This window comes from Scomber scombrus, chromosome 22 (assembly GCF_963691925.1).
Source record: "Scomber scombrus chromosome 22, fScoSco1.1, whole genome shotgun sequence".
Lineage (NCBI taxonomy): Eukaryota > Metazoa > Chordata > Actinopteri > Scombriformes > Scombridae > Scomber > Scomber scombrus.
In genome coordinates, this window is record NC_084991.1 from 8,450,245 (window position 1) to 8,469,249 (window position 19,005).

At 41.5% G+C, this 19,005-nt stretch overlaps 1 protein-coding gene across 1 annotated transcript in view; it reads left to right on the top strand.

Annotated features, from left to right (window-relative positions):
- Positions 1-19,005, top strand: part of celsr1a (cadherin EGF LAG seven-pass G-type receptor 1a) — an 87,260-nt gene that overhangs the window by 60,824 nt on the left and 7,431 nt on the right. The window contains exons 8-27 of the mRNA XM_062443409.1: positions 591-748; positions 3,174-3,337; positions 3,738-3,863; positions 5,911-6,077; positions 6,279-6,464; positions 6,564-6,677; positions 6,848-7,022; positions 7,108-7,249; positions 8,733-8,853; positions 9,098-9,281; positions 10,605-10,706; positions 12,225-12,319; positions 12,883-13,092; positions 13,287-13,470; positions 13,583-13,738; positions 13,833-14,013; positions 14,742-14,909; positions 15,032-15,158; positions 15,253-15,453; positions 18,139-18,313. Of these exons, the coding sequence (XP_062299393.1) occupies positions 591-748; positions 3,174-3,337; positions 3,738-3,863; positions 5,911-6,077; positions 6,279-6,464; positions 6,564-6,677; positions 6,848-7,022; positions 7,108-7,249; positions 8,733-8,853; positions 9,098-9,281; positions 10,605-10,706; positions 12,225-12,319; positions 12,883-13,092; positions 13,287-13,470; positions 13,583-13,738; positions 13,833-14,013; positions 14,742-14,909; positions 15,032-15,158; positions 15,253-15,453; positions 18,139-18,313 (3,136 nt within the window). The remainder of the gene's footprint in view (positions 1-590; positions 749-3,173; positions 3,338-3,737; positions 3,864-5,910; positions 6,078-6,278; positions 6,465-6,563; positions 6,678-6,847; positions 7,023-7,107; positions 7,250-8,732; positions 8,854-9,097; positions 9,282-10,604; positions 10,707-12,224; positions 12,320-12,882; positions 13,093-13,286; positions 13,471-13,582; positions 13,739-13,832; positions 14,014-14,741; positions 14,910-15,031; positions 15,159-15,252; positions 15,454-18,138; positions 18,314-19,005) is intronic.

Sequence of the window (19,005 nt, forward strand, 5' to 3'; positions counted from 1 at the left end):
CCACTATTGTCAAGGAGACGCTCCGTTGAACTTCAGTCTCAGGTTAGATGTGACAAAAAGAAAAACTGAAGCGATTTGGTGGCCTGAATTTTAAGCTGATCCACATTTTCTCAGATCAACATTCGCCGGCCACAAGCCTTTATGGAGGAATTAGCCTACTTTGTAATCATTAGGTGCGAGCTCACGCACAATGGGCTATTTGTCATCTTAAGCCAAGAGAAGGCCTGTGTACTTCTACTCCGCGTAAGGTAAAGTCAGCGAGACATTGTTGCGTAGCGCTGACCCACACGATCAAGTGCTGCCACAGCCAAGCTTCTCAGATTGGATGAAAAGAAACAAAGAAGGAAATCAAGCATGAAATGTTTTAATTAAATTCAATCAGTTGAGGGAATTTACCATAACAATACGCTGCAAAAATATTACTTTGGCACTCAGGCGAGCAAAAGCAGACAACACATGTGACTCACTTTGTGGTTCTTCTTTTCTAACACAGAGCATCCTTAGATCCTCGGATGCACTTCTTTACTCCATTATTTGTGTAAATGTTTATGTATGACTGAGTTTAACCTTTATTTTACTCTACTTTTCAGCCTAACATCGGGCGTCTAGGCACCCCCCATGGACCCTCTGGTGAAAAGGTGGCCGTGGTTGCCGTGGACGATTGTGACATCTCCATGGCGATCCGTTTTGGGAAGCAGATCGGCAACTACTCCTGCGCCGCTCAGGGCACCCAGACTGGACAGAAGAAGTAATTATGGAACCTCACTCTACTTTTTCTTTCTCTTTTTTTGTAGGTCTTAACTGTCATTCACTCCAATCCCACACACGCACAAACACCCACACACACACACACATCCCACACAAACCAGTCAGACTCACATGTTATACCTTGGGGGCTTCAATTTACCTCCATTAGAACAGATTACACAACTCTCCTTCTGCCGTCATTATCTGCTTTTTTGTCTTTTAATCTGAGTTCATCCTCGTGGCCTTTCTGCTGTCAAACGAGGTCTTAGACCGGCAAAAACTCATCTCAACACGGCTTAACTTGACTTAGTGTATGTTTAACGTAGACTAATAATTTTTTACAACATTTTTTTTTTTTTTTTTTTTTTTTTTTATGAGTCTTTTTGAAAGTTAGCATGCTGGGACATATTCAGTGTGCAGAGGGTGGGGAAAATAGAGAGAGAGAGAGAGTTTCAAAGAAAGGAGCTAATAGGTTACATTTCTTTAGGAACTTGTTTTGCAGGACATAGAAAGCATTTAGAGGATACTTAAACTGTGGAATTAACAAAAATGTATACATATATACATTATATTAGTGTGGAAAGTGGTGAAGACAAGCAAAAAGTCTTTTTTGTTTCACTTTGGGAAATGTCTCGACATGATCCAGTGTGGCTGACGTACAGAATGGGAACCACTTGGCTTTCCGTTTGGCAGTGACTTTATTTTAAGCCTTTTTTGAAAAACCAGAATAAGAAAAACTCTGTGGCATAAGCCTGCACGCAAGTTATTGTACCAGCCACTCACCTCACACATTAGGTACTGCAAGTCTCTTACAAGTCTGTAAGAACTATTTTAAGCGTGAAATCAGTTTAAAGCAATAGTTTGACATGGTGCAAAATACACCAGCACCTCTAAAGCTCACCAATTAACAGGTTTTATGTTGTTTGTTTAATCCATCTGGGAGAAGCTACCAGCCAACCAGTGCAGACTCTAGGAAGTTACTGGTCCCAGCCAAGAAATGATTGCGGCACATAACCCCACGGATTTTGATGGATTTTGATGGATTTTGTTACCTTTGGACAGAGCCGGGCTAGCTGTTTTCCCCTTGTTTCCAGCCTTTATGCTAAGCTGAGCGAAAAAGCAGCTGGCAATAGCCTTATATTTAGCAGACAGATGTGATAGTGGTATCGACTTTTTCATCTAACTGTCAAAATTACTTTATTGTATCAGATATCCCATATATAAACTTATATCCTGCTATTCCCCCCATATATCTTTACATTACACAACTTTACACTCTGGAGGCAACATACTACACTGTGTGTCCCTGTACAAATGTCCCTAATGACACATTCCTATAAATATTGCGTTTGGAAATTAAATAGAATTCCAATTTAGTTCAGGGTTCACTTCTCACACCAATAGTTTGTCATTATATTGTATTTCTGAATGTATTGTGTCCCCAGATAGTCTTATTGTACATTGTGTCAAACCATTTATAAACCAGTTATTTTATCATTTTCTAAACTTATAATTTCATACTGATTTATGCAGAAACTGAATTTTCTCTGTCATGAATAGATAACTCAAACTTGAATGGTTCAACCTAAAACTTATAGTACTCAGGATGTGAAGTATTCATCTATCAGGTTGGATTATTCATAAGCATATATGCTATACTTTGTCTTAATGCGTATGTAAAGTACTTTGAATAGCTTTATTGTTGAAATGTGCTATACAAAAAAAACTTGCCTTGATTTGCCTTGATGATCCACTACAATTTATGGCTCTACAATTGCGTCCAAGATGCAGTAGCATTTGATTTATTTCAGGATTTCCATCACCGGATTCCTTAAAGACTCTTTGAAGCTCCACATGTTCCCAGCCAAGCAACGCTGTTTGTGTTGTGTATGCACACAACTCATACATTCAGAGGTTTAGACTGTTTTTGTGCAGCATTGCATCACATTAAGTCTCTCAAAGCCCTTTGATGTTGAGTGTTTAGGGGCACGGGGTGTAAGCAGCTTCCTACATGACCCAGTATGCGGACTTTGACTTTGTCACGATGATGCTAGCAGTTATCCTTGTGACAGCTTAAAACCTGGGTCACAATAACCGCATTTCAGAAAGGTCTCTCGTGGTAAGCGTTGGTGGGTTACCTCAGTCACCCTTTCTGGGGTCAACTCAGGGCCGTGATGTTTACACAGTGATAAAAAAACAAAAAAAGAACAGTTTTAAACATATTTTTTTCATTTTGGTTACAGTATAGTCCATAAATCATTGAATCCTGTGTATTCTGTCTATTATATAGTCAGAATATGGGTTTATTCTTTGTCCATATTTGACTCTAACTAAGGTTTCTCTCACTTGGGCAAACAGAGTATTTTACATTTCCATTGTAGGATCTCACCCTGATCTTTTTTGTGTTTTGTTTGTGTCATCTTCAGGTCACTGGACTTGACAGGACCGCTGTTGCTCGGCGGTGTTCCCAACCTGCCCGAGGATTTCCCCGTCAGGAACAGAGATTTTGTGGGCTGCATGAGAAACCTGAGCATCGACAGCAGACCCATCGACATGGCCAGCTTCATCGCCAACAACGGCACCTCAGCAGGTTAGACATTCAACCAAAGTTATGCTTAACCCATCAATTTAAACAACAGGGGTTGAGATATCACTTTTTACTACACTGCTTGGCGTTTTACCATAAATTGTCAGAAAAAAACAGACAGAATCATTGTTGTCTGGGGTTATCCAGTAATTTTTTCAGGATTTTTAAGCATTCAAAGACTATAAAAGAGCACAGTTTTAAAGAAGAAAAGTGTAACACCGTTTTTTTTTTTCTGAATGCATATCAGCAGCTAGCAATTACGTGTAGTACTGAAGTAAATGTGTTCACCAATATGTAACTTTTCTATGTTTCTGCTGCCCACAAACAAATACATAGCACATATACATACTGTATTAACCAACATTCTCCCATTTAAATTATTGTACATTTGTTTAATGTTCAGGTTGTCCAGCGAAGAAAAACTTTTGCAGCAGCGAAGTGTGTCAGAATGGAGGAGTGTGTGTCAGCAAGTGGAACACCTACAGCTGCGACTGCCCGACTGGTTACGGTGGCAAGAACTGCGAACAAGGTGAGAAATGTTTGCGTCTTTTTTCTTGAAATGAAATGGAATTATCTTTCGAGACAGTTAAAACGTTTGTGTCTTTATGGGAGCAGTGAGGTGCGTCTCTGGACAATCGTGCATGCATCTGCTTGTGTATGTTAACCTACTGTAAGTGTGTAAGAGAGTGTGTGAGTGTGTGTGTGTGTCTTGAGGACTTCCAGGAAAGAGTGTGTGTTCGGGAGATCAAATAGGATAAGGAGCACCTCCCCTCCCACCTCAGTCTGACTCATGCAGCAGTCACAATGGAAGGTCACAGTGAAGCCTCTGCTTGCTGCTGCAGAGATGCAGAACATGGCCTCAGGTTTGGAGTTTTAGGACGGCGACCAAACTCTGACTGACTCACAGTCAAAGAATGAAACAAAAGAGACACACACTGTACTTAACTGGTCCCAAAGTTACCGGTGCATCTCAACTCACACCTCACACCTCAGACACATGACACACAGCTCATGTTACCTATGTGCAGACCTGTTTCACAGTACATACAGCACCTGTCTGTAGGTGTATGGACAAACAGTGAGGGGTAATGAATTTGTCAGTGTTTACTTGTAAGCAAAGGAAAAATAAAAGCGCCTCCACTCGCCAAATGTTGTTATTTACACTCCTCTCTGAACCCATCTCATCTTCTCCCACAGTAAGCAGAGAACTTTGATTTCCCCCTGCAGGGCGAGCTTCCAAACAATGTGCGAAGGTGTGAATGCCTTTCCTTGCCTCACATCTATGAAGTAGCTCCCCTAGCAAGCGCCAGGCCCCAGATCCAGTATCTGAGCTGGGACTGTGATCACAGCAAGCTGGGAAGAGGTTTTGGCTGCTCTGCTGCTTGTTGACACATTTGGTTTGAGGCTTTACACTCCCAGATGCAACACGAGAAACAAGAGATTTGTCATTGTGTATTTGACACTGCCAAAGTCATCTTTGAAATCCTCACCTGTTTTGTTTTACATTCAAATGATATAGACTATTTTTAAAGACACAAACTGAGTTGTTTCACTCGACGAAGATGACAGTTAGGAAACACTTCTGCATGCTATTGGGTAGCAGTATGTTGTCAATACAAGTCAATCTCAAGTTTGAATCTCTGGACTGGTGTCAAACAACATCCATGCTAAGGATGGGTTTATGATCAACATACTTGGTTAATAAGTTCATATTTTTAAGGAGTGTTCACCAAATAAATGAGAAGGTGTTAGGTATGAAAGAAGAAAAACACGTCACTGTTTCGCAGATTCTTGACCGGTCTCTGAATATAGCCGTTAAGAACAGAAGACACGAGATTTGGAATAGCCAAATAAGGGATTTGCAAACTTCCAAAGTCGTAGCCCTGTGTTTTTCCCAAAATTTTAACTTGCTAGTGATGAGCTGAAGAGTGACAGGCTTTACAGCAGATTAACCTTTAGCAAAGAAGTCAGACTAAAGCCACCGTATCTAATGACTACCAGGAACAAATGTGTGCTTTGTCTGATAATTACAGTGTGAATGTGTGTTTGTGAATGCCTTGGTGGAAATGTGTGCCCCGGGGACCCGAGAATGCACAGTTCATTCTGTAGATTATACAAGAGGAAACACTAACTGTATGTTGAGCTGAAAGATTGACCCCTGCTGTTTACATGTGTGTCTGTTTGCATTAGTGTCTCTTGATCTCTCTCAACAGGCACAGGAGCTTATATAGTGTGTGAGAAACAGAAAAAATACAGTGGATGTTCATACTGTCTCTGCTCAATGTTTGCCAGAGAATTATTTAGTAATAATCCTTAGACATACAATAATAATGATCACATAATAGCATTAAGAAAAACATTCAAGCTGTAACTGAAGAGTCTTAACGTTTCAGGACATACACATTGAAGCAGCTCAATGTTTATTTGAAAGCAGTATCAATGGCAGTGTTTTTGTCTAAGATGCTTTTGTATAACTGTTGTAAAGAAATAAGACAATGGTGTAAAAAAGCATCTTTAAACAGTCTCAATGTCCACAACCTGATTCTTATTCTTCCCTTCTGTCTCGTCTCTTCCAGTAATGCCGTCTCCTCAGTTCTTTGATGGCCAGGCGCTGGTCTCATGGAGCGAGACGGACGTCACCGTCGCTGTTCCCTGGTACATGGGCCTCATGTTCCGCACACGGCAGCCTACTGGCACCCTGATGCAGGCCAATGCTGGTCCCTCTTCCACCATCAACCTCATGGTGAGATCCAGTACATCTTGAACATAAGTGTCATCATCGTCAGCATATGGTGCTAACTTTTTTTACCGCTAAGGAATCAGATTCAGATAATCGCAAGGCACTTAGCATTTTCAATTTAATTTCTTTGCAGCCAACATAGTAAAGTAAACTAAAAGAGAGTGAAGACTGTCCTTACAATTCTCCATCTTTGCCACTGCCCAGGTGACTGAGCAACAGGTCCGTATGGAGGTGCTGCTGAGAAAACAGCTGGTGGCATCGCTGGGCTTCCCTCAAGTTCGGGTCAATGACGGGGAGTGGCACCATCTGCTGGTAGAACTGAGAAGCGTTAAAGACGGCAAGGACATCAAATACATGGCTGCCTTATCCCTGGACTACGACATGTACAAGGTACAGGAAAAATGACTTGATAAGTAGAGAAGGTAGACATAAGGTCCAAATTTTCTTGGAAAAAAGTGTTCTCATTTCGGATTGTGTGTCTTTAAGCAGAAGTCAGTGGAGATTGGCACCGACCTCCCAGGTTTAAAGCTGCAAACTTTTCATGTAGGAGGTTTGCCTGGCAAAGGCAACCATGTCAACAAAGGATTTGTTGGGTGCATACAGGTCAGTGTGTGTGTGTGTGTGGGGGGGGGGGGGGGGGGGGGTGATTCATGTGTCTGCCAAAACATTGTCTCTGAAACTATGGAAATAGAAAAAAAAGAAACATAACTTCAGTGTTCCCTTTCCCTTTCTTATCTGCTGCTTCTTCTCCATCAATGTGTGTTCTTCATCAGGGTGTGCGTATGGGCGAGACATCCACCAACGTGGCCAATGTGAACATGGCTCAGGGCCTGAAGATCCGCGTGGAGGACGGCTGTGACCTGGCTGACCCCTGCGACTCCAACATCTGCCCCGAGAACAGCCACTGCAGCGACGACTGGAGCACTCACACTTGCGTCTGTGACCCAGGTACCTCAAGTGCCATTATAAATGCTACATGTTGCTCTGTGAGGTTTGGATGTAGTTCTTCACCCCTTTTCTCTCTGTCTCCCAGGTTACTTTGGTAAGGAGTGTGTGGACGCTTGTCAGCTCAACCCTTGTGAACATGTTTCCACCTGCGCTCGCAAACCAAGTTCCTCCCACGGCTACACCTGTGAATGTGGACAGAACTATTACGGCCAGTACTGTGAAAACAAGTAAGATCCCCTCCTCAATGTGTGTGTGTGTTTTAGAGCAAGAGCTTTGTGTTATTAGTACTCAATATACTCCTTAAACAATATTTCTAGACTTGGCTGTGCTTACTATGCTTCATGGTAGATTTCGATCAATCATCTTGTAAGTAGAGCTACTCCTCAAATAATAGAAATTTGGAGCTTTTATAATCAAACACCACATTCTCACTAACAGTCTATATATTACAAGAGTGATAGCAGGATTTAAATCCATAAATGTTGCTCTGTTAAACAAAAATCACGCCAATCATCATCTATCCAGATTGAAGCTGTAATTGCAGTGTAAACAAAAAAACTTTGCATGCGTAATATTCTCTCTAAGACATGCAGACAGTCCTTTGTATCCAGATGTTAAAAATGAAGCAGACTTAAAATGGACTTTGCCTCCCACGGAGACAAAGCACACTAATCTTCTTTAGTTATGTTAGGCTCTTGCTCTTTTTGTAATGTTGCCAACATCCTGAATCCCTCAGAGCAGCTTTATTAGTCAGTAATCTGAGCTCGATAGTGTTTGTTTGCTTATGTGTATGCACGAGAGAGAGAGAGAGAGAGAGAGAGAGAGAGAGAGAGGGGGAAAGATCCAAAAGAAATAACTATCAGGTGAAACTAGGGAATTCATCTATACCAGCAGAAAGCAGTGTGTAGGTTTGCACAGTCAGCATTGTCTGAGAGCGCACGTGAATTAGCCACCCTTGATCATTTCCCCCCTGAACCCTGACCCCTATGACATGCATCACTTCCTGTCTGAGGCAGGACGTGGGATTCCCCCTCCAAGCCTGACTGATTCTCCATAGGTGTTTCGTCTCCACTGCCCTCATACTGCCCCTCTTCCCCTATCAGATCACATCTCCTGGTTGGAGATTTCTTGAGAGAGAAAGAAAGTCTGTGTGTGTTTGCATGAATGAGTCACACTTGATTCACTCGCTTAAAAGTGCGGAGGAAGTTTATTCTAGATCCAGTGCCGCCGGGAGCGTTTAGCCCGCGATCAACATAACTGATAGTCAATGATCAGATTTGTTGAAGCTGATACCGAGGCAGTAACAAGTCAAAACTGATCAACCATCACTTTTCTTTGTGTGATATTTTTATTTTATTTTATTTAAAAATAGCTGGAAGTACAACAGGTGCACTGCACTATAGACTGATTGTTACCTTTCTATTTCTCAAAACAGTTGTCAGTTAGTCTGTTGTACTAGTTTCAAAACAGATGCATGATAACATGCAGAAGAAGAAAATGTTTCTGCTAGTTAAACAACTCAATGTTGTAGTCATTTGAAGAAAAATATTGATTTTTGTGCCTAAAATAAGTTACATACTTGGATTTGATCGTTTAAAAAATGTTGGTAAAGTTTGTTTTCCTATTAAATTGTGAAAAAATACATTTAAAAAGTTTATTTTACAATGCCAGTCTGCTTAACCCTGTTAAATGTACGTCTTTGATTGACAGAGTGGAGAAGCCGTGTCCTCAGGGTTGGTGGGGGAGTCCCATGTGTGGACCCTGCAACTGTGACACTGCCAGAGGATTTCATAAAGACTGCAACAAGACCACTGGGGCGTGTCGCTGCAAGGTAAAATCATACACAAGTCGAGTTTGGCAGGAAACACCAGAGTGCTTATTTTTGTGGTTCACCAGATTATTTGTGATGACAGGAGAACAAAATAACTATTGTTTTCTGCACAAACTTTAAATACGCGCTCACTGACCTTTTTTCAGCATCTGATACGATCTCTGAATATGTGAATGTCCTCGTAGTAATTTTGATGAACTAAATATATTACATCAGCCATCTGTTTCCTCTCCTCCCCCTGCAGGAAAACCATTACCGTCCAGAAGGAGAGGACACTTGCTACCCTTGTGAGTGCTTCTCTACCGGCTCTGAGTCTCGAACTTGCGACCCCATCACCGGGCAGTGCCCCTGCAAGGGAGGGGTCATCGGTCGTCAGTGTAACCGCTGTGATAACCCCTTCGCTGAAGTCACCCCAACTGGATGTGAAGGTGTGAATTCATCTGATTTGCATGCAATTTAAACTAGTTTTAAACTAATTATAGACCACAAATATAAGTTAAAGTTTAGTCAAATAAAACTAATTAGTAAACAGTAAATAATAGCTATCAAAGTTTTTAAAATGACTACTTATATATTGACAAATTTACACATGTGCCAATCACTCCTGTAAAAAAGCTCATTTCTTCTATTCACTCACATCTAAAGAGAAAAACTGCTATCACCTATTTTAATTGAAATGAAGGCACCAGTACATAGCTATTCAAAAATGGTGTCAAAGCACAGTGATAATGGTCTGTTAATGAAAAGTGAAATACATGCACTTAAAGCATTCTTGACAAGGACAGCAATAAAACAATCATTTCCAAACTGGGTGTATTATTCCTTTAAATGTTCCGGTTCACATAGCGGGCCAGGATGAATCGATGAAGTGTCAAAACAACACAAATGGTGTCGCTCACATCTGCTGGTGCTGCACTTGAGCTAACTTAACGTCTTTGTGGCCGTCCAGTCAAGCAGAAGAGGCGAGTCTGGCTAGTGGGCTAACTTGGCAGTGAGACTGTGCGAACACAATACAGTAGCCATGAATAGAAGACAAAACCACAAAGTCCCTAACAGAAAATGAATGTCAGTGCGCTTACTGTTTGACCCGATATGAAGCTCCCAAGTACGTGCTCAGACTTAAAATGGACGTATATCTTGAAATTTCCTCAGTGCAGTATAGATAGATTCCTGAAATTTTGCTTTGTTCATATTGAATGCCTTGTGGTTTTGTAATAATAATCCTCAAATCATTTTTATTGAAAGTGAAAGTTCTACAGGTTTCTGTGTTGTTATAGTAGGTCACCTTTCATTAATAACAAGCTCAGACCAATTCTACTCAGGAAGGAGAGGTTACATGTCAAAGCAGTGATGTAGCTCCACAGACTTAATGAAACATGTCTTGTAACACGCAAACAGGAACAAGCCTGCAGGTCCCAACCTGGTTTGTCCTGGAGATTTATTAACCCAAATATACTGAAATGAATTATGTATCACAGATGGTGTAATAGCCCTGCAGGATACATTTGGTTGTACTTCACTGTGCCGCTGGATGGGCTAGGTAGCATTGTGACGTGTAACCAGATAATACATTGTGTGGTAAAACTTTAGGGTGTTCAGAGTTTATGAAGCATGAAAACAAACTTATTTAAGTATCTTGTAATGCTCTAAAACCAATATTTAGCTTCCAGCATCTCCCTCATATATCTGGGTGAAGGAAGCCGTATGTGAGGAGCTAAACCTTCTATGTCGCCTTTGCCTTTTCTCTACAGTGGTGTATGAGGGTTGCCCTAAGGCGTTTGACGCAGGCATTTGGTGGCCCAAGACCAAATTTGGACGCCCCGCTGCCATGAACTGCCCCAAAGGATCCATCGGTGAGTGCCAATTAATTCTTTAAGTATAACATGTAGAGTAATTATTCAGCCCTGGATGTAGTTAAAACTGTAAGAAAAGCTCCAGGCCAATGATGGTGAAGTTTATATCATGGACAGGAGGTGAAGTTTTACTACTTTAGGGGAATTCATGTAAAAATCTCTTTGATGTCAAGAGAGTAAGATAAGAAGACCAATACCTCTCTCATGTCTGTCTGTTAAATAGGAAGCTACAAATTAGCCTGGCGGTATCTCTCTCTAAGTCCCTGCTGGTTGCCTGGCAACTACTCCTGGACCACAAATAGTCTGACACATAACCCCCTCATAAAATGGCAAATTATCCTTTTTTGCACTTCAGGTTTTATACACATTAAACCAATAAGATATGACAGGTTAATTAGTGAGATTCAGTAATTTTAGGGGACAAAGCTATATATATATATATATATATATATCTACAACCAGAATACAATGGTCAGTTTTACTTCTTATTAATTCAACTTTTCACATAGTTTTGCTTCAAAAAAACATGCCAATTTCTATGTTAAAATATTAACATTATGTTTTAACATCAGTCTGGTTAAGCTACATGGGCGACTGTTTTTTTGTTAGTCAGTGTGTTGTTAGGCATATTTACAGATTTATAAAAAAAGACAGTAGTAGGAGTTTCTGATTGGCCCATTACTCCAACAGAGCTTTTGTATCAGCCAATCATGTTGAAGTTTAATCTGTAGAGACTCTTGGAAAAATACCAGGTACATTAAAAGCTGACAGTAATACCCCTCTTCCTCACTCCTCCAGCTGTGTGTGTGTGTTAGTAAGAGGGAGCCGAGGTGAGCTCAAAACTCTCTGACCTGTTCCCAGTAAAGCACCGTCACCTTCCTGGTTACCCCTTGGTAACTGCCGTCACCATGGCGACCCCTTTGTTGTCTCTCCAGACCCGTTGGGGAATTTATTTGCTAACATTGCTCGTCGCCCTTTTTTTTTTAGCTCCAACTGGCAAGTCCTTCAGCCATTCATTCCTTTGTAACAATAGCATTTGAAGAGACTTTGCATTTGGATGAAGTGTTTTCTCTAACTGAATCAGACTGGAACAGCTCTGTGTGGTTTCATGTATTTAAACCACTGTAACTACCACTTTGTTCCATGTTTTCTTTCTGTGTACCGCAAGAAGAGTCTACTTCTAAATGGAGACAATACCCTGCTAATTCTTAGTATCCCCTTTTCCCCAGAATGATATGAATGATTGTTTTCTCAGAGGAAGGTTAATGTTCACATGTAGCAATCAGGAAATGCACCATAACAGACTCAAACTAAGCTCAGCTGCCTCATTAATGTCTCACAAACTCAGCAAACTTTTTGACCAAGAATTGAAGTTGCTGCAAACATCAAATCAAGACCTATAAATCTCTCTGATATCAATTCGGATGGTTTACAAAGTTGTGTTCATATGTTTTTAATGTGCCTTTATATCAATTTACATGACATATTTCCCTCTTTTCTGTTTTCTGTATATTTTAGGCACTGCCATCCGTCACTGTAGCGATGAGAAAGGCTGGTTGTCGCCTGAGCTCTTTAACTGCACCACCGTCACCTTCTCCCATCTGAAGAAACTGGTAATTATGAGAGAAAATAAAACATTTATACTGTGATTTTCAGCTGAGCATCTACCACAAAGTTGACAGTTTTTAAGGAGTAATCTAAATTGAAGGACTACAAGGTCTTTAATTTGTTGAGATGCTTGCACAGTCTGTGAAACACTTCTGCAACCACTTGTGGAAGCAATATATCACAATTAAGCTTAAAATAAGCCTGTTTTCCTTTTTTCTGAAATATTTCCAGCTACAAAAACAAACTTTTTTTCTTGGTTTTTTCATCCCACCAGAGTTAGCCTAACTCTGTAATTCCAAGAATTCTGCATTGGTCCTTTTCAAATCATTTCCATTTTAACCACAGGTAGATTGTATACATTGTAAGGTGTAAGTGTAATTTGATAGCCAGTCTATAGGAGAAGTATTTCACCTATTGTATTTGAACCTGAACCTTATACCTGAAGCTTATACTTCTCAAAGTCCCACTAATCCTGGTATTGACCAATTTCCATTATACGTCACTGCACCCACTCAGCTTTCCTTTGCTTTGACCCGCTTGTTCTCTTTTCATCCCCTCGTCCCTCCAGAACGAAGACCTGCGGCGCAACGGTTCAAGGATGGACAATGAGCGTTCTAAGACCATCGTGCGTATGCTTCACAGCGCAACCAACAACACCCAGCATTACTACGGCAACGACGTGAAGACGGCCGCCCAGTTGCTGAATCACGTGCTGCAGTACGAGAGCAGGCAGGCGGGATTCGACCTCACCGCCACGAGGGATGCAGAGTTTAATGAGGTGGAGATTAAAATCAACAACCTACATTACAGCTTACATAAATGACTGAAAAAGATCTTATAGCTATACATAAGTGACACCCAGTCTGTAACACAGGGAGCACTGGTGGAACATGACTGTCTATTGGTTGATCTTTGTTGGGAGAGCAATCTACAGTAATATCCCATTAAATAAATGTATTTTGTATATTTTAGAACTTGGTACGAGCGGGCAGCGCCATTCTGGATCCTGACACCAAGGAGCACTGGGAGCAGATCCAGAGGACAGAGGGTGGCACCGCACACCTGCTCCGCAACTTCGAGGACTACGCTAACACGCTGGCACAGAACGTCAGGAAAACATACCTGAAACCCTTCACCGTCATCACGGATAATATGAGTAAGTGAAGAAGCTGTAATTTCATTCATTCGTGTGTAGCCTGTACACATAATCACACGTGACCTCATCCTCTTCCTCTTTGCATCTGTTTCGTCCTCTTCCTTTTCTCCAGTTTTAACCGTGGACTATCTGGACGTGTCAGACCCGGAGAGAGCGACATTTCCTCGGTTCCAGGACATCCAGGAGGAGTATCCCAAAGAGCTCGGTTCCTCCGTCCACTTCCCCCAGTTCAACCTCCGCAATCAGGGCCATAGAGATAAGAACACAGGTAGATTCACATCACACCGGCTCTGAAACAGTCAGTAAATGTATCTACTGCTCTTCTTTTTCTCTCTTTATTTACTGCACCATCTTCTTTCCAGAGCCCACTCCCGGTCCTGCAGCTCAGACCGATCCCCCCCTGGAGGAAGAGCACACAGTGTCCGACAGGAGACGCCGCCACCTCGAGCCAACTGTCCCTCTGCCGGTCGCCGTGGTGATAGTGTACAAATCGCTGGGGAAGCTGCTCCCAGAAAGATACGATCCTGACCGCAGAAGTCTGAGGTACAGAGACTATGGACAGTTGTAAAAAAGAAAAATACTTAAACCAATGACACACAATGATTTTAATGTAAATATCTTTCCTTTCAGACTTGGAATGAAAAAAAGTTAATTTATGTGTAGACTTAAGCACAGGGGAGTGTTGGACAGCTTTCTCACTTACTTTGCTAGGATTAAATATGAAGTATATTCCAGTCAAACAGTTGCAAACACAGCCTTAAAGAATGAAGAATGATGATATAGCGGGGAAAAAAGGGAGTGCGCACTCTATCTGAACTCTAAAAACTCTCTACTGTACTTAACACATCGTGTATAACTCAACATATTCTGTAAACCTTTGAAGAAACCCTACGTCACATGGAATTATTTGTTCGTTAATGTTAATACATGTCAAAATATTTATCATAGGTATGTTTGGAAAAAAATTACACCATATCAGTACCTGCATACTTTATATTATATATTATATATTTATATTTATAGTCAAGGAGTGTTCTGTATTCTTCTAAAAAATATATGTTTCCAAGATAAGATACAGTTTACAGAAGGATGAGAAAGATTCTAACCAAATGTAAACATCCTTTATGTCTGTTATGGTTTGGTCTACTGTACATGATAAAAAAAATGTAGCTGTGTGCTTCTGTGTGTGTGTGTGATTTTAATGAGTCTCTAAAATTGGCCACTAAAAGCGTTTCGAAATACTCATGTTGAAGCCTTGCACGTGTTTCCAGGGTCCCCAACCGTCCAGTGATCAACACAGCCATAGTGAGCGCCACAGTGCACAGCGAGGGTCCGCCTCTCCCTCCCATCCTCGACCCCCCCATCACCGTGGAGTACACCCTGCTGGAGACGGAGGAGAGGACCAAGCCCGTCTGCGTCTTCTGGAATCACTCCATTGCGTGAGTTGGAAAAAAAACAAACATATTCAACATTGTTTCTTTTGTCAGTGTTCTGTTGTGAATTTCTGCATCACTTGTCATATGTTGTTTGTATTACATATGTTTGTGTATGGCCTGTTTAGGATTGGAGGGACAGGCGGCTGGTCCGCTAAAGGCTGCGAGGTGCTCAACAGGAACAACAGCCACATTAGCTGTCAGTGTAACCACATGACCAGCTTCGCCGTGCTCATGGATATCTCCAAGAGAGAGGTACTGCTGAAACATTCTCTCCTTTATGTTTGCTATTTTCTGTTCTTATCTGCTGTATTGACTTCTAACTCAATGTCCTCATCTCTCTCCACAGCACGGTGATGTTCTGCCCCTCAAGATTGTCACCTACACAACGGTATCAGCCTCTTTGTTCCTCCTCCTCCTCACCTTCATCCTGTTGTGCCTCTTGCGCCGGCTCCGCTCCAACCTCCACGCCATCCACAGGAACCTGGTAGCGGCGCTGTTCTTCTCTGAGCTCGTCTTCCTCCTCGGCATCAATCAGACAGACAACCCGGTGAGACATGGATTGAGCCCACTGAATACACAGTGCACAGTAGTTAGTTTACTGTACAAAGGATAATCTTTGCATTGAATTGGCAACATAATCTCAAGTTTTAGGGGGGTTTACAGTAGTCAACAGTAGTTATTCGTCATATCTTAAGCTTCACTGCACATGCATAGGATAGAGAAACACACCAGTTCGTATTTTTCAAATCCAACGCGATGGAACTTGATGCAGGATAAAGACGCCTCGCTCTGATGTTTACTGTATTAGAAATCTCCAGGCATACTATGATATTTATTTGGCCTGCAGGAAGCCATCTAACACTGTGCTGACAGGGGCTTTACTGGACTTAATACACCAAGGCCTACCTGAGAGTCTGTCTTTATTTGACAGATTATGTGTTTCGATGCTCGGCTAATGACTGTAATACTTAGGAATGTGTGGGTTGCCAAAGCCCTCTCCATATATAGTTGCTATAAGTTGATTTAACTGAACTGACAGCCCTGGCTGGATCTAACTTTGTTACTGTTACCCCCTCGAATTAAAAAGGTGTAGGATATAGGCTGAGATAATATAGAGTCTGAAGTCAGAAAACCAGTGAGCTAATTACATTAAATTCATAATCTGATTTGGAGTTGGGTCGGTCACAGTAACCGCCAGAAACACGCATGTGCGCACACATAGTCATACAGTAGGATCAAAAGGTGTGGGAATTCTTTGAAGTCTGCTGACACAGACATTCGGACACACACACACACACACACACACACACACACACACACACACACACACACACACACACACACACACACACACACACACACACACACACACATCCCTGGGCCAGTAGTGGAGACATGCTGTGACTGGTACCTGTCTCTAGAAGCAGGCCTGAGGGTTTTAGGCCCTGGCAAAGGTTTCCCAAAACAACTTCTTAGTTTCCATTTGATAGACCTCTTGCATGTCTATCGTACAGAAAACATCATTAATCTGTTAATTGACAGGTAATCCTGGTTTAAAGTAGTGAGGTTTGGAAAGCTGAGGCACTTGGTAGAGGTGGAGGCATGAGGGCAGATTAAAAGGGAATAGTTCTTATTTTTGCAGAGATACGCTTGCTCGCTTTCTTGCAAAGAGTTAGATGAGAAGAATGACACCAATATTTCATGTGTTAGGGTTAGGTTGCTGGAGCCAGCAGCCAGATAGCTTCACACCCGACTCGGTAGCGGCTCTCTTCGGCTTTATGGAGCTTCATAGCGAGTTTTAGCTCAGTGTTTAGCTGTCTAGCTGCAACTTTGCTGTTTTAGCTCACTCTCACTGATCTCATAGTGCAGCTTTCGGCAACATCAGGCAGCTGTTTGCAGAGAAAAAGCTACTGTACACTACCTGTTAAGCACCAAATGTCAAACAGCCACAGTTAGAGGCCAGCTGGCTAACATAAGGGAGCATTTAGCAACTAAAGAGTCAGATATTTCCCTCTGGAGTTGGTTGAGACCAAAAACAGAGCTTAAAGAGAGTGAATTTTGGACTTACATTCACCACGTGTACATCAACAGTCAGTAATTCAAGTTTCAAGTTTTTTGTACTATTTCACATACTGTGTCTTAGCAACCGTTTCTGACCAGTCCTGCACCGAATTCACCAGTCATAAAGATAAGGGAAAATGATGATAGATTAAAAGCTCAGGCTCCAGATAAATGGTGGAATTCTTGATGACTTTAAGAAATGTTCTGACTCACACTGTTTTGACTGGGATGTGGTAGACTCGGCCGGTGACTAACCACACGTTGCGTTATCTGCACTTGTACGAATTTCAGTTGAGAACAGAAGTCAGTCTGCATGGAGATTTTTTTTTTTTAAAAAGAGAGAGAGTATCAGAGTTGAGTCTAACTACAGGTTGCTTTGCTGTTTGTTTTTTCATCTCTCTGACTTTATAAGTGTATGTATGTGTGTGTGTACTCCATCTACCTCTATTGTGGGCGTGTGTATGTGTGTGTGTGTGTGTGTGTGTGTGTGTGTGTGTGTGTGTGTGTGTGTGTGTGTGTGTGTGTGTGTGTGTGTGTGTGTGTGTGGTTAGAACTGTGGAATGCTGTCAGCATGTGCCCAGGGCCATCTGCAGGATGATTTATAACCCTGTCAAAGTAGTCTCTTCTTTTCTCTCTGATCTCCACAGCAATACAGAACACTACTAAAATACAGTATCTCAACTGCTGGGACGTTGCCTGACAGACTGCATTCTTTTATTAGAGCAGCTGAAAGAGAGATAGATGGAAAGAGAGGGTATGAAGGAGATGAAGAAATTTAGGGATAGGTTAATTCATTACCACGTTACATCCATCTGCAAAGTTTATCATGAAAGGTGTTGAAGTATATCATTAGGGATGAAAATAACTATTATTTACCTCGCTGATTAATCTGTTGAGTGAATTGATGAATGAAAAACAGCCACCAAATTTTCATAGAGCCCAAAGTAGCATCTTCAAAGTGTTTGACTCATCTGACTAACATTTTAATACAAAGCTATTCAATTTCCAATAAGAAAAGCAACAAATCTTAACAAATGAGAGGCTGGAACCAGCAGATTATCAACAATACAGAGAAAGGGAAAGGCACAGCAGAGTGAAAGCAGGGTTGACAAAAGTGGTGGAAAGACAAAATGTGAGCCAATACTTACAGACTACTCTCTCTTTCATCCAGTTTGTATGCACAGTGATTGCAATCCTCCTCCACTACTTCTACATGTGCACTTTCGCCTGGATGTTCGTGGAAGGGCTGCACATCTACCGCATGCTGACCGAGCTGCGCAACATCAACCACGGCCACATGAGGTTCTACTACGCCATAGGCTGGGGCATACCGGCTATTATTACAGGTAAAACACACACCCCCACCCACCCCAACAAACACACACACATAGAAACAGAGCAAGATGGCAGATTGTCAGGGTAAATTCATGCTGTAACTTGTCTCTTCTGAAGACACTGTGATCCCCGTGGGAAAGTTATTGAACTAGTTATTGAAACAGATGAGGAAATCACCCAGAAAAAGGAAAAATAAACATCCAGAGCTTATTTGGAGGTTTTGCTGGAGAAGAGTGTCTTGACATGCCGCAAACTCATAAATAATCTGATTTGTTTTATTTGGACCTTTTTATAGCTTCTCTAGATACCTGTAATTTAAAAGTGTAATTATCTATCTTCAATTAGCACTACTTTTGTTTTTTTCACTTTTTGAATCCTTTGATATATGTAATGTCACAAATGCTTTATGATGTACTGACATGCTTTAACAGTAACAGGTGCCAGCAAAGCTAACCTGATTGGAATTTGGATTGAGACATGCAGTAGTTTGAGAGAGGCAAAGAATTACAGAGAGAAGCCAAATGGCACTAAAAGATTAAGAAAAAATAACAAATGACAGGAACAGGTGACAGCTCCAATATGACAGTTAAAGCACTTGAAGAGTTTGTTTGTATTAAAAAATGGTTATGTGCTTGAACCGTGGCACACCCTAAAAAGTAGCAAAGTAGCATGAAGCGATGCGAACAAGAAAAACAGAAGCAGG